Source organism: Thunnus maccoyii, chromosome 20 (assembly GCF_910596095.1).
Source record: "Thunnus maccoyii chromosome 20, fThuMac1.1, whole genome shotgun sequence".
NCBI classification, from domain to species: Eukaryota; Metazoa; Chordata; class Actinopteri; order Scombriformes; family Scombridae; genus Thunnus; species Thunnus maccoyii.
The window spans coordinates 12,916,024-12,942,166 of record NC_056552.1 but is presented as its reverse complement, the minus strand read 5'-3'; the positions used below and the strand labels follow the sequence as shown (position 1 = coordinate 12,942,166).

Here is a 26,143-nt window from a genome sequence, read left to right as displayed (position 1 = left end):
GCTGATGCCAAAGGTGGCAGAGGCACAGATTGCAGAGAGAGGATGGGACAAGACAAGAGCGAGAGACAGAGAGAAATAAGAATGTAAAATATAGAAGAGGCAGGCTGCTCATCATCATAATGGTGGTGGGCTGCAGTTTATTGGTCACTGTTCACATTCTCCATTAAGTGGAAGGACGAATATGTTTGAATGACGACTATAGATCTCAGTATTTCATGGCTGTCCAGTCCTCTCTTCTGCTGATGAGGACCTATAGCTGAGGTCACACCCCAACATGGTGCCTCTGTGTTATTATCCTGTTGGCACAAATGTAAAGACTGCAACAAGATAACCTCACATTCAGTCCTTAGGTAAAAAAAATAAAAAAGTATATTATTAATATTATTTTAAAATGTGGATGTACTTACATGCAGGTTCTTCCTTATTCTTTAAGCCAAATGCTGCTGATGTACAAGTTATGTATTTTAGGGTTATAAAAAGCTGTGGGTTAGCATGTAATTGACATTTCATAAAACATAAAATGACATTACTCCTTACTAAACATTAAATTGACATTTAACTAAAGGATTTATTTACTTAAGATCTCTGTTTCCCTATAAAACAATAAATATTTTTTTTCTTCCTGTATGTAATGTTTTTGTCATAATTTTCTAAGATTATAAACCATCATGCAATAACTGACAGCCTATAAACTGTCTTGAACCATGGGAAGTAACATTACAGTGACAAACACTGTTTTTCCTCCTATAAATAACAATGAGATTTAACAGTTTAACATAAGAGTCTTGTTCATTTAACTGTTTTATTCATATTGGGTTTGAGTGATTTATTTAAAGATGAAAATTTAGAGATCAGGAAGAGTGAATTATAAACTTGATACCATAACATTTGTAGGTTGTTTCAAATTAACACTGTTCTTTATACACTATCAGTCAAGTGTTTGGTTGAATTCACACAAGAGCAAGATTCTCAGTTCATGTGCTATCTCCAGTTATAAGTGGGTGACATCTACTGGTAATTAAAAGTAAGTGCATGACTGTCTTTTTTCCCAACATCCAACAGGATTTAAAGGGAGGCTTTTTCTTGTATAATGTGTTGTTGATATTGTTTCTGCTAATAACAAATAACCACTTTCTAGCAATGGAGACTAGAGTGTGTGACAACAACAATCATGTGTCAATAACATCCAAGACTTCATTCCAGTTTTTGTATGTTTTATACCCTGAGGCTTTAAAAAATATTATTATAGAGTTATCTGAATGATTATTATCTTTCATTATCCTATTTGAATTTTTTATTTAATTTGAGTTCTTCTGATTGGTTTACATTTTCTGAACATTTCATACTTTCACTCACTGTTAAATGTGTTATTTGAATTATTAACCAAATGAAAGATGTGTAAATTACATATTATTCCCAGAATAACTTGCTAAATGTATGTATATTTTTGATAATGAACTTGTGCAGATAATCTGCACAATGTTTCTTATCATATTACAGCAGTTAGACATAAGGGACTGTTGGCGACTCCTGGTGGTGATATGAAAAAAGACACTGTGGCAGACAGCAGCACTCACATCATTGATAGAAACACTGGATTACACTGGATTACACTTTACAATTATCTTTTGTGGTTCTAATACTATAAACCTATAGATTATTACTCTGCAGCTCTGTGCATGTTAATGCTATCTGAGTGACTGTAATGTGGGATGTTGTGTGTTTAAACCCTCTTTTCTTTTTTTCCTCTGTTTGAAACCAACAGATACTCACTCTTCATATGACGCCTAGTTTCAGGTGTGATGTTTTATACTGAAAAAGAGCCCATATGTTCATTTTGCAAGGACACCAGCTGAACTGTACTACAGAGGTGCTGTGTTTGACTTCTTGAGGTGGAAGTTTTGCTTCTTATCTGAAGGCCTGCAGGTCTGCTGTCAGCATCAACTCTCCCTGCAGCTGGCAGAGATCCAGAGCTTCTCTCAAGTTCACTTCAGTACAGGGTGAAGCTCTTGTGGGAACAATGATCACACTTGGGATCTTCTGGTCACAGGACAGACTGCTTTTCCAATCAAACTGCATCGGATCTGAGTGAAAGCCTCGAAGAAAATGAACAATTAGCTTGATAACAAGAATTTGTGAAACTCTCAGTCCAAACACATCCACAAATGAGGGCATCCTTCTCTCTCCTCACACACAGACATCTTACCTGCAGTTCTGTGTTTCTCTCCTTTTCCTCTCTCCATCTGTTGATCTTTCCATGTTTCACCTCATCTTCCTTGCTCCCTCCTTCTCCTGGCTACACAGTAGATTTAGCAACATTATTAAGCAATTAAATGAATGAATGTAATAAAAATGATTCATTTTAGGTTGTGCAGATTTCTGTGAGGTCAAGAGTCTCCATCATATTGTTGTATTGACATTTAATGAAAGGCCAGCCGTTATTTGATATATACACAAACCATGCATTGCTCCACCCTCATCTGTTATACATTTACAGGTTGTGATCACTATCATGAACACACACACACAGACAGATGCTTACGCATTACTGTTACTCTACTGCAAACTCTCAACAATGTGAAGAGAAATCATTACCATGGCAACTTATTTCCCAAGTGACTACAGTACCACTATATTTACAGTTCATATAATAGCCACTGGAAAAAGAACAGCTAGTGTTTTGGCCCTACCCCGAGTAACACAAATAAGAAAAAATATGAAAGAACCCTTTGTTGTTGTTTGCATAAAGACATTTCACAACAACTGTGTGATAAAAAATTATCTACATCCTCATTGCCTACCATCAACCTGAGCAGTGAGATATATATCGTTTATTCTGCTATATTCTCACTTAATCCAATGCAATCTGGGTTTTAACCTCCATCCCCAGATCCAACTCACTGGTTGCAGGAATATCAACAACAGCCAAAATGTGCAATAAAATAATAAAGTAGATCCTGTCATTATTGTAACTGGTTCAGTTTGACTCATTGCTGCCTTTAATTGCTCTGTAAGTATTTTTAATATTATCTTAACTGTCGTTTTCTGTTTTACAGGCTATAACTTGTCTATAAAAATGTATTTACAAATATCATGATGATTCAAACAGTGTGTTTTGAACTTGTGTGACACTGAAGGCATCTCAACAGTTTTAGAAATGTTTTATTTCCAGCTAGTGGTGAAAAGTAACTCAGTACATTCACTCAAGTACTGTACTTAAGTACAATTTTGAGGTACCTGTGCTTTACTTGAGTATTTCCAGTTGATGCTACTTTATACTTCCACTCCACTACATTTCAGAGGGAAATATTGTACTCTCTACTCCACTACATTTATTTGACAGCTTTAGTTACTTTTCAGATGAAGATTTGACACAATGGATAATATAACAAGCTTTTAAAATACAACACATTGTTAAAGATGAAACCAGTGGTTTCCAACTTTTTTGGCTTTTGACGTTTTACAAAAAGCAGTGTGTAGTCGATTAGAGAAAAAGTCTTCTCCCATTAATCATCTCACGACCCCTCAAATTTATCTGGTGACTCCTTGGAGGAGCCCGACCGCTAGGTTGGGAACCACTGGACTAAACTAGCTAACTGTATATAAAGTAGTTCAAACTAGCTTCACCTCCAGCAGCTACAACAGTAACATGCTGCTTACACACTGATGCTTCAGTATTGATAATCTAATCATGTCATATATAATAGTGAGAATAGAGTATTTTTACTTTATTACTTTTATTTAATTAAAGAATATGAATATTTCTTCCATCACTGTTTCCAGCCCATCTCAGGGGGAAATTGCTTCCTGGTCCACTTTTAAAATGCGATGTTTCCGACAGCAACTGAAAGCGTCATAAAGCCTGAGCACGCTCTCCCCATCTTCACTCCCCTCCTCTCCTCATCACACAGCACAGGTCCGTATTATATACACAGAGGGAGCGAGAGAGATAAACACACAGTGAGAGAGAGAGAGAGAGAGAGAGAGAGAGAGAGAGAGAGAGAGAGAGAGAGAGAGAGAGAGGAAGCAAGCACAGCTGACAAACGCAACTCAAGAGTCCAAAAAGAGCAGAAGAGGACTCCTGGGACCTAAAAGATGCTCAACTAACAACTAAATTATTATTTTTTAAAATACAGTTTAGTCGTTTTGGTAGTCATACGGCTTACACAGGCAGTTACATCTGAACTGACTCCGGACTGGACATTTTAGTTGGACATCTGTGCGCTTTTGGCTGTGGAGGTGACAGGCTGGATGCCATGGATCCGCTGCTGCCCGCAGAGACGGAGGTGATGGAGCGAGAGGCAGACAAGGAGGCGAGGAGGAAGATCCAGTTCTCCGTGCCTTCCTCAGTGCCCACCCAGCTGGACCCGCGACAGGTGGAGATGGTGAGAGCGAGGGGGTGTAGTGTGGAGCATTCATGGATGATGATAGTGGTAGTGGCAGCGATGTGCGTGAGCGTGTGTGCGTGCGTGCGTGCGTGTGTGGTAAGGAGGTCAAATCTGGGTCATATCTCAAATCTGTTTGAAGAAGTGCCCTTTTTGTGCATCCTTAAACTAAAACATCTAAACACGTTGACTTTTAGACTTTTGCGAGGTTTAAATGCAGATTGTTTATATTATGAACGTTTTCAGCTGGTAAATTAACTCTTAAAACGCTGCATGTACCTGGTTTTCTTTTAAGTGTTCTTCAATATTGATAATGCAAATTATTAAACATGCTTGCCTCCAACTTTCATCATCAGTAGTGAGTAGTGTTGCCCTCCTCTGTGGCATCTGAAGCATCATGACTCCCCGCTGAGGTTGACAGACAGTTACATAATCAGTCTAGCACGACTTTGCAGAACTCTGTATTTTGATGTTGCGTATTACTCTGTGGGCAGTAGGGTATGGGCAGCATTGAGATTAAGCTGAGCTGTGCAGCCTCAGTTTTTTTTTTTTGTTTTTTTTGTTTTTTTGTTGCCCTTAAAAGTGATGAGGCATCTCTACCCATCAAAAGGAATGGAAGAGGAGGATGAGGAGGAGAGAGAGAGAGAGAGAAGAGGAGGAAGTGAGGGATAAAGCACTGGTAGTAGTATTAAAAATGAGATTATGTGCCTGAGTAATAATGCCCTTAAACCACATGTGTGAAAAAAAAATGTAGAAGATCACATTGTTAGTCATATAGTGGTAGTGGTGGTGGTGGTGTATTATGTAAATTATATAAAGTATAAGTAAGTTTTCTGTAGCTTTTGCAAAGTAAATACAGGTGAAACAGGCTGACCGGATCAGATAGAAACTATGTTAGTGAAATAGTGTAGCGTGTTCAGGAATAGTAATTGCCTGCAGACTGTATGCAAACCAACAAATGGCAGCCAAATGATATTTTACGTAGGTTGATGATCCATTTCTTCCACTTCCACAAAATACATTCTTGTCTTAATGACAGGCTGCTGGGAAAATCTCATTGGAGAGCGGGTGCAATGTCAGGAATCCTCATCTCTTCCCAGTAGAGGATTTTCAAGATTTCATGCTGGCATCTGCTTGGAGAGCTTATTTCAGCCTGGAATGTAAAAATAAACTAATAAATCAATTATATAAAAACTCAAATATTTCTCACACATCTGTTGTTTACCGCCCAACTTCCAGTCTCCAGAGTTTTGAACTAGATTCGTTCCTTCTTTTGCTTTTCTAAGCAACCCCATGGAAATACCAGCGTATTCCTTCTGAAACACTTTTGAACACTGTTTTTGCTAAAACAACTCACTGATCTGGGTACTTAATTATTTTCTTATGGTAATAAGGTACTTTACTCAAACAAATTATCCAGGGAAGTTTCACATTATTGCTAATAATAACATCTGCAGGCTGCTCATTACTGCCATAGTTTTCTATTATTAAGATCCATTCCTGTCATAAATTTCAAACCCATAAATGCTCAATGACAGCAACACATGGTAACATAAGCCGAGTCCGTTTTCACTATAAGACGCCCAGGCAATTTTCCGGCTCAGGACCAAGTAAGATTACCGTAAACCTCCGCCATGGATCTAATGAGAATAAAAGAAGCATTCCCTGGTAAAGCACGCAAAAGGTTGCAAGGTTATTACATCATAAGACGTCTTAGGATATGTCTACTTATAGTCACCAAAGCATCCCTTATGCTCTTATGTTACAATAAACGGGAAATCGGACTGCGGAGGATCATGTTTTGATGAAAATGATCGTGGAGAACAATCAGCTGGTGATGTAAGATTTCTGCAATCCTTAAAATACCAGTAAACCATTACCTGCAAAATAGTCATTACCCCTTCACCTTCCCCTTTCTTATTTTCCAACTTAAGATTGTTTTTCAGCAGCCAGACTCGATGTATAATGTCTCTGTACATGGACACATTTCTAATTTCTGCTCCTGTGTAATTGACCTCAGTATGTTGTTGTCGGTTCTGGGAAAAGATCTTTGTTCAAAGCACCTGAAGACCATTTCTTGTTCACTTACTCATTTTCCCAAACCACACAGCATATTTAACTTTCTGGTCACACATGCACTTGTCACTTGCCTTTAGGCTACCGCTGCCACCTGCCCTGTAATCTAATAGCATACATCACTGCTTAGATCCAGAAGATTTGGTAAGTGAATGATTTATTCAGGAGTGACTGCTCAAAACTCATGTTCATCAAGACCACTTTAAGTGCCGAGAAGATCATTGCCACATCACTAGTCATCTCAGAGCAGCCCTGTGAGGTTTGATCGAGGATGTCTCGTCCCTTTGTAGCCTATGTGAAAGGCTGACCCTGCTGACTGAAACTTGTGTGAATTTCAATGGGACCAGCCAACAGAAGTCTACATGGGGTGTGTGTGTGAGGGTCAGCCAAGTGCTTGTGTACAGCATTTACTAAACACAGACAGAGCATTAGCATTGAAATGGCAAACAATAGCATGGAAAACCAGACAAGTAGAGAGATAAATAGAGAGAAAGGGAAGAAAAAAACAAAGAATAGCAGAGTGAGAAGAAGGAAACAAGAGAAAGATAACTGAAGGATAACAGAAGGCATGTGAGAAAAGGAAAAGGGAGAAAAATCATCAGCCGAGGAGATGACTGATTAAAACCAAAGAGATTAGCTGTGGATGACTGAGGCCTAAATCAAGGGCAAGAACAACTCATGCCAACAATAAATTTTCGCCACAGTAGAGCCAAGAGCACTAAACTCCAGTAGAGTCTTATACAACAAACTCAGAGTATTCACTTCTTCTCTCATTAGCTCATTATTCCCATTTACAAACTGGAATGATGGCAGATTAATAATAAGCAATCTGAAACTGACCAGTGATCAAGTGCAGATGTAAAAAAAAAACACACACACATCGACGTCCCAGTTGTGCATGTGTACCAGTATGTGTGTGTGTGCAGCCCTCTGTTTCATCCCTATTCCTGTTCAAATCAGATGTGATGTTAGAATTTCTTCATTGGAGAACAAAATGTCAAATGCCAATGTGTCATGGCCAAATCAAGCTCTACAAAGGATTATTCACAGAATAAATTGAAAGCATTGAACAAAAAAAAGGGATTTATTCTTTCATTGCATATTCTTAATTGTACAGTGGATAGGTTATTTCAGTATAAATGGCTCATAGGACACTGTACCCACCCAGTACTGTCATTGTGCGATATAAACATCCAGATTAATGTATTGAAGTTGAATGTTCGGTAACCGTGAAGGTCATCCTACCTACCAAAATGAGGTGTGGGATTAATGATTTACTATGTGAGCACTAAACTGTCTTTTTCAGAGCCACAAAGACAGAGCTAATACAGTGTTGTTGTAATGTTTTTGTCTTGACATTTTGCTACATGGTTCTCAAACTGGGAGAAGGGGATGGAGAAAATCTGAATTTATAAACACGTCAGACTTGCACAGTTGGCCAAGTGTTTGGTCCAGCTGTCATCACTCACGCTGGCCATGGCATGGTGTTGTGTGACTGGTCACACCAAAATGGATTACTTATTCAAGTTTTATTTACCAGGTGGTCTTCGTTGTGTCGGCTGAATGTCAGTCAACAACAAAAATAATGGGGGTGTACTGTAAACCTTTTGAGCAATATTTCTACTTAAGCACCCAATAATGATGTAGATTTTAAAAAAAATGTTTTTAAATAAGGACTTGAGGTGATAATTGCATGTAAATTTGATGACCTTTGACAAGAGTTAATGGAGTCACATAATACCTTGTTAGCAATTTGAGCTAATAGTTGTCATTATGTCATATGTCATACGGAAAATGAATGTTTCTTTAATTATGGGTAAAAATTGTTAGTAGCTTATATAACTTTTTAAATATTGGGATTTTTTTTATCCAACAAATGTCCCAAGGGTGTGTCTTATTTTTGTTTGCTGTCATCCCAAATGAAACAAAATTATTGGTGCTCTGAACTGAAAGGAACCACCTACATCTTTCTGTGGCTGAGCATGACAAGGTGATGTGGGGGTGGATAAAAGCTTTTGTTTTACAAATCAGGGTGACATGCTCAATGATAAATCTTTAAGAACAAGCGAAACAAAGCTTCATTATGTACTGGAAGGGCTATTTGTAACATGAGCAAAAAGCAAAACAAATTCAAAACATGTCCACACTAATAACTAATTTCTGCACCCAGTAGATTATATACAGTGAGCATACACTTAGGAAGAACCACATGATACAGTTACACTCCTCAAACAATTCAGCCCATTTACAATGTCAACAACAATATGTAAAGCTAATGTTGTAAAGTAATACAATCCTTTTTACAATACCAGGGAAACCAATATGCTACCAGCTAATCAACAATATAAATTGTAAAAAATAATGTCAGACAAATGAACCCAGTCTTCCAATGCAGTTGCACTGAGCTACCAAAGACATTTACAGGCATGTTAGACATGCAAAACAGGAATCCGATGTAAGTATTATCATCCCTAGGCGCTTGACCTTCTGGCAACTGTGTGAAAAAAACACTCAGAAAAGGTCACTTTGTCTCTGAAAAGGCTCTCAGGCAGGTGCTTAACCTGCAGTTTGGTCCTTTGACTGCACCGAGATATGTATGTCTTTCTGTCTGTCTGTGTGCGGTGTTGCTCATGTTTATTAGGTTGTCACATTGAAATGTTCGTGTTGACACATTTTGAACCTCTAATTGGATGCCTTTTAATTCATATTTAAATTTCTTCTCCCACAATGGCCTGAATGATGAATATGTATGAATCCAGCATGCAGAGTGAAGCAAAAGCAGTAAGAGTTACTCCAGAGTGAACACTGCCCACACATTGCATGCCTACACTCTTAGCCCTGATTGGCTTGGCAGGCACTCGTATCTCACAACAATCGCATTACCATAACACGTTACAAAATGGGGATAGGGATGAGTCTATTGTATATTTCATAACACTTTGAGCTATTGTTCGCCAGAGGCAGGTGTTTTATTCTTGTGTTTTATGGGTGAAAATTACATTTGCCCTGTGTGTGTTTCTAAGAACAATGAAATGTCAGTTCAGAAACAATCCATCTACCATCGATAATGGCTTCCTCAGCCAATATCCACAGACTGTTCACTTGTCTTTCCTGACAACACTATCTTAAAACCGTGTTTTTCACATACTGTGTGTTAAATGCTGTTGTGTGACCATCCAACTATATTTTGTCCTGTGTACATCTCCAAATAAGCTATATTGTCTGCTAGCTGTCATCACACACAAGGGTGAGGTGGTAAACATCCTATTAATTGGCTAATTGGCTGCAAGGCAAAGTGAGACGTTTATGAACAGAACTGAAAATTAGTAATTGTAACTTCAGCTATGTTCATGATTAGCACCAAGGTTTTTCTTAAGTCTAGAGCTGCAATGATTAATTGATTAGCCAATCGACAGAAAATTAATCTGAAACTATTTCGGACTGTTGATCAGACAAGACATTTGAGGACACCACCATGAGCTATAAGAAATTATAATAGGTGTTTTTCACAATTTTCTGATATTTTACAGACAAAACAATTATCTGTTTAATTGAGAAAATAATGAGCAGATTAATCAATAATGAAAATAATCATTAGTTGCAGCCTTACTTAAGTCATATAGTTTGAAATGTCCAAGTGGCAGAAGTACGCAGATCATTGCTAAGTAAAAGTAGCAATAATACACAATAAAAACACTCCATTACAAGTGAGAATTAGTACAGAAGTATTGGCATTAAGATGTAAGGAGTACTTTCATTTTGGTTGAGATGTAACTAATTTTAACTACTTTATATGCTTTGAGGCAGTTTAATCAGTAATACTGCATTCAAAAAGTACAATATTTACCTCTGAAAAGTTGTGGAGCAGAAGTATAAGTAGCATTAAATGGAAATAAATGTACTTAATTGCAATTTGAAAAGTCTATTCAGAGTGAATGATTTTGAATTACTTCATTTACTATTCCATAAGATTGGTAAAACATCTTGTGCAATAATAATCATTTCATATCAGACTGAAATTGATTTGAGATGCTCAAGTTACATCAGTTGCATAACTGTTACTGGTGCCCATGACTCACTCTCCTTCACACATTGCATAAACATAACACATTGCACAAAAATACATAAAGATGATGTATCAACAGGAACACAGATGTAGAGTATTTCAGCCTATAGTTTGTGACCTAAATGGAGATATCAGGTTGTATCCAGCAACAGTATAATACTTTAATATTAACAATAGCTGCAATAAAACCTGCAATATATTTCTCTGTGTTCACATAAACCCTTTTTTATATTCATTTTACTTAAGCAACACGTGAAAGATTGCAAGATCAGTTGGACATAAGAATGTCCCCTATCATGAAGAAATATCAAACCCCCATTGAATTATTATTTAGCAGTAAGATGTCAGCTTGTCCAAGAGGGATTAAGTACATGTCAACATACATCTGATAGTAAAATAACACACTGGACATCACATTTGGAAAAACCTAAATGATTACGATCAAGTGATGGGAACATGCTGTAAAATAGTAAGCAAATTTCAGTAACCCAGCTGCCATCTATGACAAAATGTAATCCTGATTCAGGAACAATCTGGACAACAACCTTCTGAATGTTGTTACGTGTAATGATTTGAATCTTCTTGTACAGTTGTCACAGGAAAATCCTCTGCATGCGTAACATCAAGAACCACACAGCTGCACCATTGTATTTGATAACCATTCACACCTGGTTTTTATGAATAGGGTTGTTTGTGATCAAGCTTTCCACAGGAAAAGCACATATGCAAATATATGCACATTTTCACAGTATGGTGCGACAGCAGCTGAGTCTCTCTCTCTTTTTGTTGAGATTCGACGTCGGAGGCCAACACCTGCGACCCTCTTCAGACTGACAGACCCGCCGTCACCAGAGGAAGACAGTGGGCCTCACCAGGTAGATCACCTACAGTTGTGTGGACTATCATTCTACGCAGACACTGTTTAGAACGTGATTTAATGTCCCTCACCATTTTGCATAATAAGATTATATATTGTAGCGGAGACAGTTAATGAAGCATTATAAGGCGTGTCCGGGCCATTGTAGAAAGGTATTGTGGGAAATAATGGAAATTATTTGGCTAACAGAAGCAGAAGTGCATTAGGTCAAATGAGAGAGAGAGTTAGTGCACCAAAAACATTTCATTCTTCCTGGAGCTAATTTAGCATCTTACATTGATCATAACACAATACATGACAGTGTTTGCAATATCAGGTGGAATTTTCCTTTAAAGTGCAAAAAATTGATGAATTAAAAAATAAAACAGTAGATTTAAAGGACCAGTGTGTAAGATTTAGGGGGATCTATTGGCAGAAATGGAATATAATATTCATGTTTTAATTAGTGTATAATCACCTGAAACTAAGAATCGTTGTGTTTTTGTTACCTTAGAATGAGCCCTTTATATCTACAAAGGGAGCTGGCCCTCTTCCACGAAGGCCACCATGTTGCACTGCCATGTTTCTACAGTAGCTCAGAATGGACAAATCAAACAATGGCCTTTCACATTTTTCATGAGTTTCATGGCCACTGTAGGTTCTCCTACACGCTTGGAAGGGCGTTGGGGGTACACACTGGTCCTTTAACTCTAATGTGTTGTGTAATTAGTTGCTTTATTGTGTTTGCAAGTACAGGCAAAAAGGTTAATCTGAGATAAAATGCTTTTTTAAAATCTTAGCACTGTTTTTTTCAATGATTTTCTCTTACTTTTGCTGTTTTTCCACTATAAGACTAACAATTTGAAATTAAAAAAATAATAGCAATTAACTACATTTCATAATTTATTCGAGGGTACAACACTTTGGGGCGGTGTATGGTATTTCGACCAACTCCACTGGTATAATAGTAATCCATTGCACATACTGTACATCGTTCAGTTTAATTCATTATTTCAATGTTTGACTTCTGCAGTGGGTTCTGGGAGAAAATGGAGTCTTGAAAGCCAAACTGGTTAACACATCAACCTACCAGCCACCTTCACTCAAAGGCAAGTGCACAGTCTTGAGTGTGTTTTTGTGTGTTTCACACATGTGTTTTCATTTACGTAACTAACACAGAATTTGGGAGACCTAATTCTGCTGGGCAACTGACATGTGGTCTATATCTGCTTGGGATACGTGCATATCCAAAAACTGTAGTGAGACGTGTGTGTGAGTCTGTTTGTGAGTGTGTGTGTGTGTGTGTGTGTGTGTGTGTGTGTGTGTGTGTATGTGAATGTGTGCGTTATGTGAGATTAGGAGCAGAGACAGCTGTGAGTCTGTTCTGGATCATCCTGGATTAATAGGGCACACAGCTGCAGCATGGTCGCACATAAACATACACACACACACACCAACAGACACACATAGTCACACAAATATAAACATACACAAACTCATTACTATAAATATGTATATAATATATTATTTACTATGTTATTTACTTTTGTTTTCTGGGAACTGTGTCTCTTACCCTTGCAATCATTACTGTTGCTGCTCATCATGTCTACTGTAATATATCCTTCCTCCATATTCTTGACATGCATCCATTTATAACACATTTTACAGTAGCAAGTATTGCTCTGTTTGATGGATTCAGTTTGATATGCATCTAAAAACACATGCAGAAACTCTGTAAGCTGGGAGTTTCCCACCACAAGCATGGCCCAAATAAAAAATGACCTGTAAGAATCAATGACTTTGCCTTATTGCACAGTGGGATGGTTGGTTTATTGTAATTGCTGGGAATTACTGCACATACCTTATCTTCATGTCAACATTTTCATTTACTTTTAGAGGCTGGTATTGACTGATTGGATTTTATTTATATATTTGTTCTTCTGCCTTTCTCTATTCATCCATTTATCCACCCATCATCTATCCATTAAATGGATACTTGAGCAATTTAGTATTGCACTTCCATAAAATTGGGGGACTCATAAGAGACAGATTTTTTTTAAAAAGTTGTTCAATATTGATGCAGGAGAGACAGAGATACAGCATCTTTAAGTGTGCCTTTCATTCGACTCTACCTGCCTGGAATGTCTTTCACACTCCACATCCCTCAGTTTGTACAGTAAAGAAGGATATTCATTAAAAATGTGTAGTTTCCAAGCTCAACCTGAGATAACCTTAATGACAGCATCAGGTTCTATTCTCAGACTTTAGAAATCTTCTGCAGAGCCACTGCAGCAGTTTTAACAGGCCTCGTAGTACTCCTCTCAACAAGTGAGCTGGTTTTCACATGTAAAATTGGTGGAGTGTTCTTTTAATTTGTATATTTGTGATTTCAGCTGTGCAGAGGATGGCCCAGGCTCACCTGTCCTCCCTAGACATGAGCTCTGTGGACAAAGAGGAGCCCTCTTCTGGGGAGGAAGAGGAGGAACGTGAGAAAAAGAGCCAGCAGACAGCTTCAGGTACAGGTAGGTAGAAGATCAGTCTTGTATAAACAGACAATCTGTAACATTGTGCCATTTTTCTAACCCATATTAGCACTTGCAGAACACATAGAAGTTGCTTACACTTTCTTCCCTGATGTAATTTCTTGGCAGATCTAAGAAAAGAAAGTAAACCACACAGGGATCAGTCTGCTTCACCGGACAGTTTGACCAGAAGTGCTGATCATCACGGAGCCAAAGAAAGAGACGAAGGAAAGGGAGAATGACAAAAGAAGAAGGTGGAGACAGAGTGAGCGGATCTGCTTTGCATAAGACACGTATGGGCCATATGTGTGTGTGCATGGGTGTACATATGAGGGTGTGTTATTTGGGTCTGTGAGTGTGTGCATGCATGCGACAAGCGAGTCAAATGTGGAAAAAAGTGGGGGTGGAAAACAGACGGTCATCGAGGAAGGTCAGAATATTAATGAGCAGGTGTGAGGAAGCGTTTAACCTGAGACTTGAAGAAAATCACATCTCAGTCTGCCACAGAAGCCAGGGCCAATCAGCCAAGGACACCGCACAAAAAATATGAGAATTGCAAAGAACTATGGCACCTTCTCTTGCGATTATGTGTGTGTGTGTGTGTGGTTTTTTTTTTTAGATTCAACAGGATTCAAGATATCAACATGTATTCTGACACTTGCTCCTTTGGCAGGTTTTCCGCATGCATGTGAGAACATTTTGTGCACAGTATTTCACTACATTGGTGCTAAAACACGCATCAAGAACAACCAGACACAGCAGCAAATGCACATGGCTCAGGACAGGATCTCCATTTGATGCAAAGGGTCAAATAACATATACTTGACATTACCCTATGATAATAAATTTTACATTTTAGTCTAATCTGTAGTGTGATGGCCACAGTATTTTTGCTGAATATGTAAATGGCCATGAATGAATAAGGTATACACTATATTAAATTATATACTAAGTATACACAATAACTGGAACTTAACTCAATGCATATAGGGCTGCTTTCACATTTAAATCACAACTTTCATTTTGCTTTCCTCAACCTTGTAAATGTTTGGGTGCAAGGTCAAGGAAATCAAAGGAAGATGGATTACAGCCTATCTGAGCGCAGTTACAGTCACACCAGACCAGATTACATCATATCATACTAATCCAACTAATCACGATAATGCAGCGCAGTCTCTCTGGTTTGACATAATGAAAGGTCTTTTTGTAACATGCTGATTAGTAAGCATTATCTGTTCAGGGTGGCAGAGATGTTTGGTGGGAACTGAAAACATACCTATTTTTTTCCAAAATAATACAAATGATAAGCGTGAAGATTCATTGTCAACCTTGTATATAAGCAATGTTTTGTGTTGGTTGCTAATAAAACAATTGTAATGGGCTCCTTGTGTTTGTGTGTGTATGTCTATGGAGTTAATCTGCAGGAATGTATGATGTTCTAATTTCTAAGAAAAGAAAGACAAAACACTTTATTTGGCATTTCAGACAACACATGGGGTCAGGATGTAATTTAGACATGTGACAATATGTGTTTGCAGCAAATAACATCTGACAGAGAATTTTATTAGATTAGAGGACAATGAACAAGTTTTTGGACTGTTATCTTTGTTATTGCCCAGTCTTGAATGTACACAGACTGTTTGTTTTCTGTATTCCCAACGGTCTGAGGAGGTCACCAGAAAAATCCAACCAACGAACAACCAATGAGTAGCAGTAGATAGACCCACCATAGACAATTTTTTTTTTAGGGGGGGCAGGGGATCTTTAGGGGGAGATAGCAGGTCAACAGTATATGCCACATATAAGTGGTATATGTCACCTGAAAGTTGAGAACCTGAAGATTAATTTAAGATGCAGCTCAAGTTTTTCTAGTCATAAATCTATAATTAACATTATGTTTTGGTTTGGCGCCTGTTCAAATTTTGAAAGTTTAGAGTGTATAAGGGCTTAGAACATTATGATGGAAGTATATGATGGCCATTCCCATGCTCAATTATGTTTCATAAGTTATTTCAGCAATTTTTGGGTTGATACCAGATTTGGTGCAAGATGTAACTATTTTTGACCACTCAAGAATTGATAAAAATGGTCAAAAATTCCATCAAAATACCACATTAAGACACCAAGACCCTGAGGAACACCAAAGAAAAATTCATGCTGTGATTTGATGTCCAAGCATTTGGAAATTTCTGTAAGAATTGCATTTTTTGGGGATTGGATGGTGAGCATTTATTTTCTTTAAATTGCTCAGAAACCCACCCTTATTGTCAATATACCTAGGAAAGCCATAAATCCTCTGAATGCCCAAAGTCTCTAGTTTGTGGTTGTAAAGTTTCATGAGGATGTGATTATCCTAGAGGTCACAATAGGTCATTTTATACAGTGATTTCAAGTTTCAAAAAATGGTCTCACTATATTGAAATGGCTACTATAGGGACTAACATCATAACACATGAATACATTTGAGCTCACTGTATCCACAAGAGTCTCAGCTTTCCAGTCATAATTAATTCATGCATTTTCAAGACTGTTTAGGGACCCCTGTATGCAGAAATATTCAAATACACCATTTTTAGAATAAGCAAAAATAATACATTTACACTGCATGCAAAAAAACTGCAGGGTTTTCACCCAAAACTCCATGGGATTAGTGGGAATGTCTGTAAAGGGGAGACTCGTGGTTACCTATAGAGCCCATTTTCATTCATATATCTTGAGGTGAGTGGTCAAGGGACCCCTTTGAAAATGGCCAGGTCAGTTTTTCCCTTGTCAAAATTTGGCCTAAATTTGGAGTATTATTTAGCCCCCTTCCTGACAAGATGGATGCCTCAGGTCCTCTAGCTTCTTACTTTCATATAATCATCAGTATCCAAACCAGAGCCAGTATCAGACTAGTGTCTTCACTCTAGCTTTAAAACCGAGCCTGCCACAGCCTCTGACAAACAGTAATGTCGGCTGAGGGCACACCCCCTGCGAGTCTCTGAGGATTAATTACAGTAGTAATTTTATAATCATTCAAGATTAGCCAAGTAAGTCAAAGGTTTTTCTACTGTGATCTGTGAAGTCTGTGTTCTTCACTAATGGGTCTATGTGTGGTCTATGTTTGGAGCCAAGTACTGACACCCAGTGTTCAATACTTCTAATTACACAGTAAAACTCTCAAATTCATATCTGGCATAATCAAAGTTGGTAGCATAGCAATACCATAATCCATTGACCTGAAATGACTTGGAATGATGGATGATTTTATGAGCATTTGCCAAACAGCTGTATTACGAAATTTACTGTGCTACCACCCATCTTCTGCCTCTGTCTACCTCAATATTCACAACAGATTTACTGTGCAAAAGGTTTGGGCACCAAAATTAAAGTGAGTGTGCTTTCAAAAGTAATGCCATAAATAGTTTTTATTTATCAATTAACTTAATACAAAGTGCAATAAACAGAAAAAAAACTAAATCAAATCAATATTTGGTGTGACCACAATGCGCATTTAAAACAGCACCAATCTCCTTGGTACACTTGCACGTAGTTTTTTAAGGTACTTGTCAGGTAGGTCGTTCCAAGCATCTTGGAGAAGTTGCCACAGTTCTCTCTGGATTTAGGCGTCTCAGTTGCTTCTGTCACTTCATGTAATCCCAGACTGACTCGATGATGTTGAGATCAGGGCTCTGTGGGGGCCACACCATCTGTTGCAGGACTCCTTGTTCTTTTTGTCGTTGAAGATAGTTCTTTATGATTCTGTTTGTACGTTTGGGGTCATTGTCATGATGCAGAATACATTTGAGACCGTTCTTTCTGATATTGCGTAATGAATAAGAATCTAAACTTCAAAAGTGCCTAAAACGTTTGTGCAGCCCTGATTATCAACATGATGTCAGACAAGAAAACAACATGACATCAGCTTTTTTATAGCATCCATTGCTTCTTTATTCACATATCACAAAGTACAAAACACAACAAGCAACTCATCTAACTCTCAGCTGGATAACTGGTCATCAATAAGTATATAGTAAACTCTACCAAAATACATTGTTTATAAAATGCAATGTTGTGACATTGTATGATATGCTTATAGCAAAATTTGAAGCAATACATTCTTGATGCTGTAGTAGCTGTGTTTGAACTGCAGGAGGCAATGTGTAATTACATTTTTAACACTAATAGCTCAGTTGCCAACAGAAGGGAATCTCATATCCTCACTCACCCTCAGAAAAGACTTTTACCCATGAAACAAAAATGGAATAAAGTGAAATATTTAATTCACCTATTTGTGTCTTGACTTTTTTTTTTGAGAGTCAGTTGGAATATTGAGGATTGATGATCACAACTGTGATCAGCACTCACCCAAAAACAAATAAGATCATAATATGTGGGGATATTCTTATAATGCCATTTTTATTTGAATTACTTGCAAACCATGCATTTACCTCAGCTTCATTGGAAACATTTTATTCTGAATAATTTGTTTGCTACTTCCATGTTTAATAAGCATTATCCATCATCTTTCCCATCTTTTATTCCTTTCTTGCCTTTACAAAAAACACCCCAGATACATCATCGACCCCCACCCTCATGTCCTGAGGCAGTGTGTAAACCTCCAGCCTGATCAGTGTGTAGCCACTCTCATTCAAACTAGCACAGACCTGGGCCTCAGTCAGCGGGACCACAGGGATCTTTACCCCTGGCCCCCCGAAGTAGTAACTCTCCCCGAGGGCCCCAATGAGCAGGAGGTGACCACCTGGCCGCAAGAGCTTCCGAATGTGGCCCAGGGCCCTTGTGAAGGCAGCCAGGTCAGGGCTGACGCTCTCCAGACAGAAGCAGGACACCAGGCAGTCGGCCCCTGCTGAGGGAAGGGCATCGGGGGCCAGAGGCTGGGGGGAGTGCACGTCAATGGGGAGGATGTCTGTGATGACCTGACGTAGCTTGGCAGCTTTCTCTGTCCATGCTGAGGGTCTGATAGAAACAATACCAATGAATGATGATTTAGCTTCTAAATCTTTATATGCCTTCTCATTAACTGAATTTTCATCAAACTGAAGAACTTTGACAATAGTTATATTTGGTACAACACAAGGATGAGTTAATGAGAGGGCCAGAATAAAACATGAGATTGTATGACACTTAAAAGAAGCTGATAAATACTTAGGAGAGTAACACCAATTGAGAGGGAAAAATAAGAATGTTTCTGCAAAGTAAAAATGGAGAGAAAGAAAGTTTTGTTTCAAGAACATACTGTACATTGCAAATAGGTCCATGAATCATTTTGTGATTATGACACTGTCATGCTAAGGGGACATCTCAAGTCTGAAAAGGATCATTTCATACCGTCGTCCCTCCAGTTTGCAGACATGCTGCAGGTACGGTGTCCAGTCCAGGCCACAGCCCCCCTCATCCTGGAGCCAGCGCCTCAGCTCCTGCCGGTTGACCTCCAGGAAGTCTGTGAGGAGCACCTCCTTGAAAACTTCACAGCCACTCAGCACCTGGTACAAGGTGGGACCTGAACCAATGTCCACTAGCAGCTCACCGCTCATATCACCTGGAAAGGTGGAGGGAAAAAAAAAAATGAAACTGAGAAAATAATAAGAAAATGAAGAGTACCTATTCAAATATCTTAACATTTTCCTGATGTAAGTTAGAAGTGTTTTAGAGGATACGATCTTTGTGCTGCGGAAAAGTCAAGTGGCGAACATTTAATAGTTTTATCTTTAACTGATGTAGTTCCCGACACAGAGTTTGATCTGGATTTTCTGTATGTGATCCATATAATCTCTGAGAGAGAAAACACAGAGGGTTATTGTACAGTAACATATATGGAATATCAGCTAAATGAAAAGGATCCCTCAGAAATGAGGCACTAAAGGAAAAGATCATCAGGAAAAACATGTTGAGTTGTAAGGAAGAATCCATGGAATACAAAGAAAGGTAAAATGGACAGTGAAATAGGCCAGAAACAAGTATTTAGACAATTTAACAACTCAAGGAACAAAAAGAGACACTTAAGCCAGGCATTTCCCCCTATTTTGCCATAAATTCATCAATATTACCATAAGCAATTTCATCATTGTTAAACAGAACATTTGTTCTACACACATGGTTACACCCCGTGTCAAGAATTTGCTTTTTGCAGCTCCCTCAGAACACAAACTTTTCTGATTTTGAATGATGCAAATTCAAGTCACCATTTTTAATTATACTAAATACAAAAATTCTGAATATTTTATTTGATATTTTAATTTGGATGTTTCTTAATTCAGCCTGACATGTTTGGAAACCCTGATTTCTAGATTTCTTCTAGATTTCTATTTCTTGAATAAAATTGAACATTTGTATGTTCTTGCAGTGTTTGGACCCACCCCAGAGACCAAAGTATTGTCGTGAAATGTTGGTGGTGTTCAGTTTTTTAAGTGAAAAATACACTAGTAACAAAAAAGGAATTTAACATTGTTTTTTTTAAATCAGGCACTGACTTAAACTCAATTTTTATAGCTTTTTAATGAACGAGGAGCATTCTGAAATAAAGTTTACATGATCCGTTACCCATTCTTCTTACCTTCGGTGAAAGCTCTGTGCAGGCACGCCAGTTTCCATGGCACTATGCTGTCCTTTCTTTCAAAATCGGCCCGTGGAGGAGTGTAGTTGTACTGTAGATATGCTGCTGGATCAAATCTCTGGTAGCAGGCTGCCATGGCTGCTACTCCATTCTCTGTTTCCTTTATTTCCATCCTCTCTTTTCCTGTATGACTCTACCTAACACCTCTGTTTGGTGGTCAGTCTTTAGGTGCACTGCTGCCACCTCAGCCTTATTATATACCTGCGCATGTGGGTGCGTCTGTGTCAAAATGTGTGTGTCTGTGCTTTGGGCTAGTCTGAGTTTCATGGGCAGAGATAGTGATCCTGTTTTTGGGCCCGTGTTGCTGCCTGATAGCATTTGTTCTGTTCACTTTGTCCTACCCCGCGGCACTGATACCATCAGATTGGGGGGGTTTCTCCAACACTAGACCCACTAATGGACTCCTCATATTGCTTTCAGGTCTTCCACCCACCTCTCAGAGGCCCTCCATATCTCCACAATCATTCTAAAGGGCCTTTTACATGCAAACAGTAGACCAGGTTTATTTCTGTCAAGTCTGTTTGACAGACACAAACAGGTCTGTCTTTGCCATTTTACTGTGGTGATGTAGAGCGAGGGAGAGATGGAGGCAGGTGAGTTGTATCAAAAGAAAGGAAAAGTCTCCCATGTTGACAGGCAATATTAAATGATACGTTGGAAAATCAGAGGGTGTAGCCGTGTCTTGAATGAGGCAGTTACATAAATCTGAGGGTATTATTTGGGTAATAAATGTCAAAATATAAATGGATTCACTATAAGTCCATGAACACAGAGACGGATGAGGAAGCTGATCTGACTTGAGAAAAGCCTAAGAAAACTGGCTTTCAAAGGGAAACACACACAGAGTTTCTAACAGCATCTTTACTTTCAAGGTTCATTATTGTTATTATTATTATAATAATTATTGGTATTATTTATATATTATTAGCTGTATAATTTACACACTATATTTCCCACAACATTTTGTAAATTGATCGAAATATTGATTGAGGTTTATCGCTGATGATACTCTACATTATTCTGTCTTTTTTTGTTTGTTTTTGGTGTAACTGCATACATGCGTTTTTGCATTCAGTATTATCAATGCAAGTCATAGTTCTGGTTGTGCAGACTATTTAAATCCACAACTGTCAGCAATTTAATATTTTTAAATAGGCTGTTACATGTTCAAGGCAAACAGAGAAGAAAAAAAAATCAGCCATCACCAGTGTGTCACATGACATGTATTTCCAGTACAAGAAGGCTGAGAGTGTCTTGATGATTGCAGATGTTCAGTATTTTGATTATTTTGTGCTATAATAGGACAAATCCTATTTATTGCTGAGTTAAAATTACTCGTTAAATTTTCAAACCACTCGCCTCCCTGGCCAGCTGACAAAACAGCAAGCTTCATCCCCTGATTGAATTAATTTTCCATCTATTCCCAACGAATCCAAAAGCAGCAGCTGAACCAACGTGGAGCAGAGCCATGCAGTAATCAAACATATTCTCCCCAGGAGTCTCTTAACACCTCGCTCATCCCTGGCAGCTGAACCAGAATCCCAAACACACACACACACACACACACACATGCACACACACACTGACCCTCTTCAGACATCCAACATATTACAGTGTCCAAAAGAGACAAGGTATTTGGGATGTGGAATTCTGCCATGTGATGCTGTTAAAATTAGGATATTTGGAGATTACAACAAGAGCCAGACTGAGTAAACGGGGTCGAGAGTTTTCTTTATGCAGGAGGAGAATGCAAAGCATGCTGAATTCCCTTTCACATCACTTGGAGTCTGTAAACATTCAGTGTTTACAGTGTTTGGACAGATATGTGATTATAAAAGTTGGAAAAGTTTTCATATTTGCAAATTTACAAGGAAATAAAATAGCTTACATTTTAAAAAAATAAGCATCTCACAGTTTTATAATGTACATTCTACATTAATCAGCTTTTGCAAGAAATATTTATTTTGTTTAAGTTTAGATTAACAGAAAAGTGAATGAAAGCACATTCACATGAAATACATGAAAGACAGTTTCCATTTCAACCTCAATCCAAATTTCTATCCAAAATCAACACCTGAAATATAGTTTGTTCATGTCCTATGGTTGACACACATGATGAAAATAAATAAATATTTTCTTAAATCAATATTTTTATTATTTTTGTCATACCTTTAGCCCAAAAAAAGAACACTGTAACAAGAATCTAGAGTTTTATTACAAACAGCAGTCAAAATCAGTTAATCTGCAATCAAAAATCATTCACTTAATATTTGTTGAAATATTTTGTGTGTTTACCAATAATAAATGTTTCAGCCCAAGAACCTCTGCAACTTTGTCATCTTCACCACAGTCTTCCTCTCACTTGTCTCTAACACAACATTCTTCGGACTCATGGTCATGCAGCGTACTTCCTTCTGGATGTGAACTGGGCCTGATTGCACCTTTGACCCCATGACAGAAGCGTCTGAGGTAGGCTGAAGTTGGGGCTGTCTGGTTAAGTGCATTTTGGGCTCTGGGAGCCTCTGGCTGATGGCCCCCGAGAGGAAGCGCTGGAGGAGCCTCTTGGCCTCGCAGTATTTCCCTGAGCGCTCTGCCTCTGTCATTGTCGACCTGTAAGAGGTGTCACAAAAGCATCCTGAATTTTCATACGCCTCACTTTTTGTTTGAAACATACTTGTATCTATCAAAAATGCTATCATAATTAGTAAGGTTCTTAAATATTATCACAGTTTAAGTGCTTGCGTGTGAAACAGTCACTAACCTGTGTAGGTGTGGTTCGATGTTGAGGCTGTGCCAGTGAGCGGTGTAGCTCTGTCCTCTCTGCCAGTCCTCCTCCATGACGCTACAGTCCAGTGCGGCTCTTCCTACACCACCCAAGCTGGACATCACTGAGGCCTCCACCAATCTGATTAGATTTTTAGTCTGAATCAAAGAAGTTAGGATATTTTTAATTAAAGTGCAGTGTGCATTGTGTATTGCTTCAGTTGCTTCATCAATTTTGATGCCTTTTTGGTTTTCTAAGTTGGACCACAAATCTTTATCAATGCAATGATATTACAGCTTTTGTTCCATTTTCAGTGGAAGAACAGATTTCCTCCAGTGCTTCTGTATTTTGTGCTGCAGGGAAATCTCCCTTTCTGCCACAAAACCATCCAACAGATTTTGTGTGAACATGGTTGATGCACATGATCTAAAATCCAATGTGGAGGCAGTCAATGTTCTTGCTGATGGCTTCACTGGTTTACTGTAACCATGATAATGTAAATATTATGTAAAATTCTTTTTAAATTATGAAAGTTGATCAAATAAAAAAGCATTTAAAAAGATAATGCGATCAAAAATGGAAGTTAAAAGTTAATGGAACTTACTTTTCTTTTCGCTGACCTTTTCTTCCCACCAATTTTTCTCACCACTTGCTCTTTATGTTGCTACGATCCTGTAAATTAAATTGTAAACTTCTGTAAATTTTTCTCTTTGAAGTTTGTCTCCGTCAGATCGTACATATGAGTCTTCAGTAGAGAAGGCACAGCTCTTCTGATCTTTTCTGCTTTTCCTCAGTGGATAACTGGTCAGCCTGACTGTATGTGGGTTGAGCATTGGGGGGGGGGTTATATAGTTCTGTGTCTGAAGTTATTTCAGGGTGATGCTGATATTCGAAACTGATCCACATGCTGCCACTTTGGACTGTGAAGATAATGAGTTTGGGGACAATGAATGAAGCACACATACAGTACAGCACACACTCTCCAAGACAACCAAGTAACAGTGATAAAGTTTGAAGCCCTCTACAGAACCTTCAAACTCTATTACATGGATTTTTTACCCAAATCTACACTCAGTTTAACCTTCCCACCTCAACAGACTATTTCCTCTACACTACCTAACCCTGAGATTCTCGTTCTGGACATATCCTGATAGCCCATTATTGACCTGCTTGGAGATTTATCTATATTATTCCCAAACACCTTAACCCTGTTTTATCAATGTCACTGACATTATCATAACAAGTCAGTAGGGCAGTTTTACAAAAGCAGAAAGACTGCTGGTTAAACAGATTACTAGATCATCCAAATGTGGAGAATCTTGTCTCACTCCCTACGATACTCCCACACCGATTTCTCCCCTTCAGCTTCATCACACCATAACTACAGTTTATCTTACATGACCCTAGTACATCCAAGACAAGTAGAGAAGTTACACATGAACAGACCAGCTGGTTATCACAGTGTTTTGTTTGCCACCAGTGTTTGGTATTGTCTGTTTCTCCATTTTGCTGTGTAATTTATGTGTGTGTCCTGCTGTCATAGCTTATTAACACAGAAAGGTTAATAAGTTTTTTTAGGGAGGTACTATATTTGTATCAAAATGTTTTGTGATGTGTTTCCTCCTTTAAAAATGTTATTATGATGTTGAAATTAATAACTTGGTATTACCCTTTGTGAAATGTTCTTTTCTTTTAAAATGTATCTGCGAATTCGGTGTTCACAGTTGTTGATTTTTGATGGATTGATGGACTGTTAGGTGCAATTTTTTCTGCTAAAACATTGCCGTGAGAGTTGCTGGTGCCTAAATGACAATATTTGTTAAAGAAACAACAATTTTACAAATTTAAGGGAATCTAAATGAATGGGCGTGTAATGAGTTGTGGCTGAGGCTGTGCAGATACACAAACACACAAATACACACACACACACACACATTTATAGTTAGTGGATTAGTGGAGCCAGGAGCAAGGTAAGGGTCAGTTTCTTCCCCTGAGTCAGATGGACAGATAAAAGAGGGAAGAGGAGGAGGAACACAGGAGCACAGATAAAGCAGACAACAGAGAAAAGAACAGGCGGGAAATAATGGAATAATACACATTTAGCCGGAGCTACAGGAACCAATTTAGTTATCTAAGGTCCTTGGGGCAGTGGGAGTCCAACAGTGTAAGTCAACCCTGCTCTGGGTTACTTTTTATTTTGTTACAGCAGGATAATCCAGGTACAGAAAACTTTCAGCAATACTGCGATTCTGTGATTTTTCCACCACATGGTGTAAATGAAAGGTGCACAAGTTACTGAAAGGAATGATTTGGTATACCCTTGGTTTCCTATTAGTTTCAGAATAATTATAAATAAAGAGTGAACAATGTGTTTTAAACTGTGGAGACCATATATACAGTACATACTGTAAAATATGGGGTTGATTGTGTGAAAAGCAATTCACAATTTGTTATTGCTGTTAATAAACATTCTCCATTTATACATTAAATAAAATAAATTCACCATCATGACAATAATAAATATATACAAACTTAAAACACATAGTCAGCCCACATTTCTTCCCCTGTAAACCTAAAAGACACATTCACCTCTCCATCTGTTCCCTTGTAATCTGCTTATCAGTACAGGATATCAAAACACGGGCTGACAACATGCAAAATTCTAAAACTGCATAATCTCAGAAAAAATATGAATAATCCAGCCTTTCTGTTTTATGAATATAATAACCTTTTAATCATAGTAATTTCTTACTTATGTACAACAAGTGGCACAACTTTTTATCTCTGCCCAACCACAACTATATACTGTTTGATTATTGATTTATGAGCAACATGGACTCCATGACAGTTCTTGCTGATCA

At 38.2% G+C, this 26,143-nt stretch overlaps 2 protein-coding genes and 1 long non-coding RNA gene across 3 annotated transcripts; 1 reads left to right on the top strand and 2 right to left on the bottom strand.

The window, feature by feature from the left end:
- Positions 1-1,713: 1,713 nt before the first annotated feature.
- On the bottom strand, positions 1,714-4,252 carry LOC121887239. The gene is made up of 3 exons (XR_006092946.1): positions 4,167-4,252; positions 2,207-2,296; positions 1,714-2,096 (listed from the first exon to the last, which is right to left on the bottom strand). It is a non-coding gene; the product is annotated as an uncharacterized LOC121887239 (long non-coding RNA).
- A 4-nt stretch (positions 4,253-4,256) lies between these two features.
- Positions 4,257-15,267, top strand: LOC121887238 (protein phosphatase 1 regulatory subunit 1B-like). Its single transcript, XM_042397908.1, has 5 exons — positions 4,257-4,385; positions 11,319-11,402; positions 12,417-12,492; positions 13,777-13,905; positions 14,035-15,267. The coding sequence occupies exons 1-5, from the start codon at positions 4,257-4,259 to the stop codon at positions 14,145-14,147; spliced, it is 531 nt and encodes a 176-aa protein (XP_042253842.1). The 3' UTR covers positions 14,148-15,267.
- Positions 15,268-18,422: 3,155 nt separating this feature from the next.
- Positions 18,423-20,630, bottom strand: LOC121887507 (phenylethanolamine N-methyltransferase). The gene is made up of 3 exons (XM_042398305.1): positions 20,459-20,630; positions 19,234-19,444; positions 18,423-18,861 (listed from the first exon to the last, which is right to left on the bottom strand). Exons 1-3 carry the CDS (start codon positions 20,628-20,630, stop codon positions 18,423-18,425), a joined length of 822 nt encoding a protein of 273 aa, XP_042254239.1.
- Between the last annotated feature and the right edge of the window lie 5,513 nt (positions 20,631-26,143).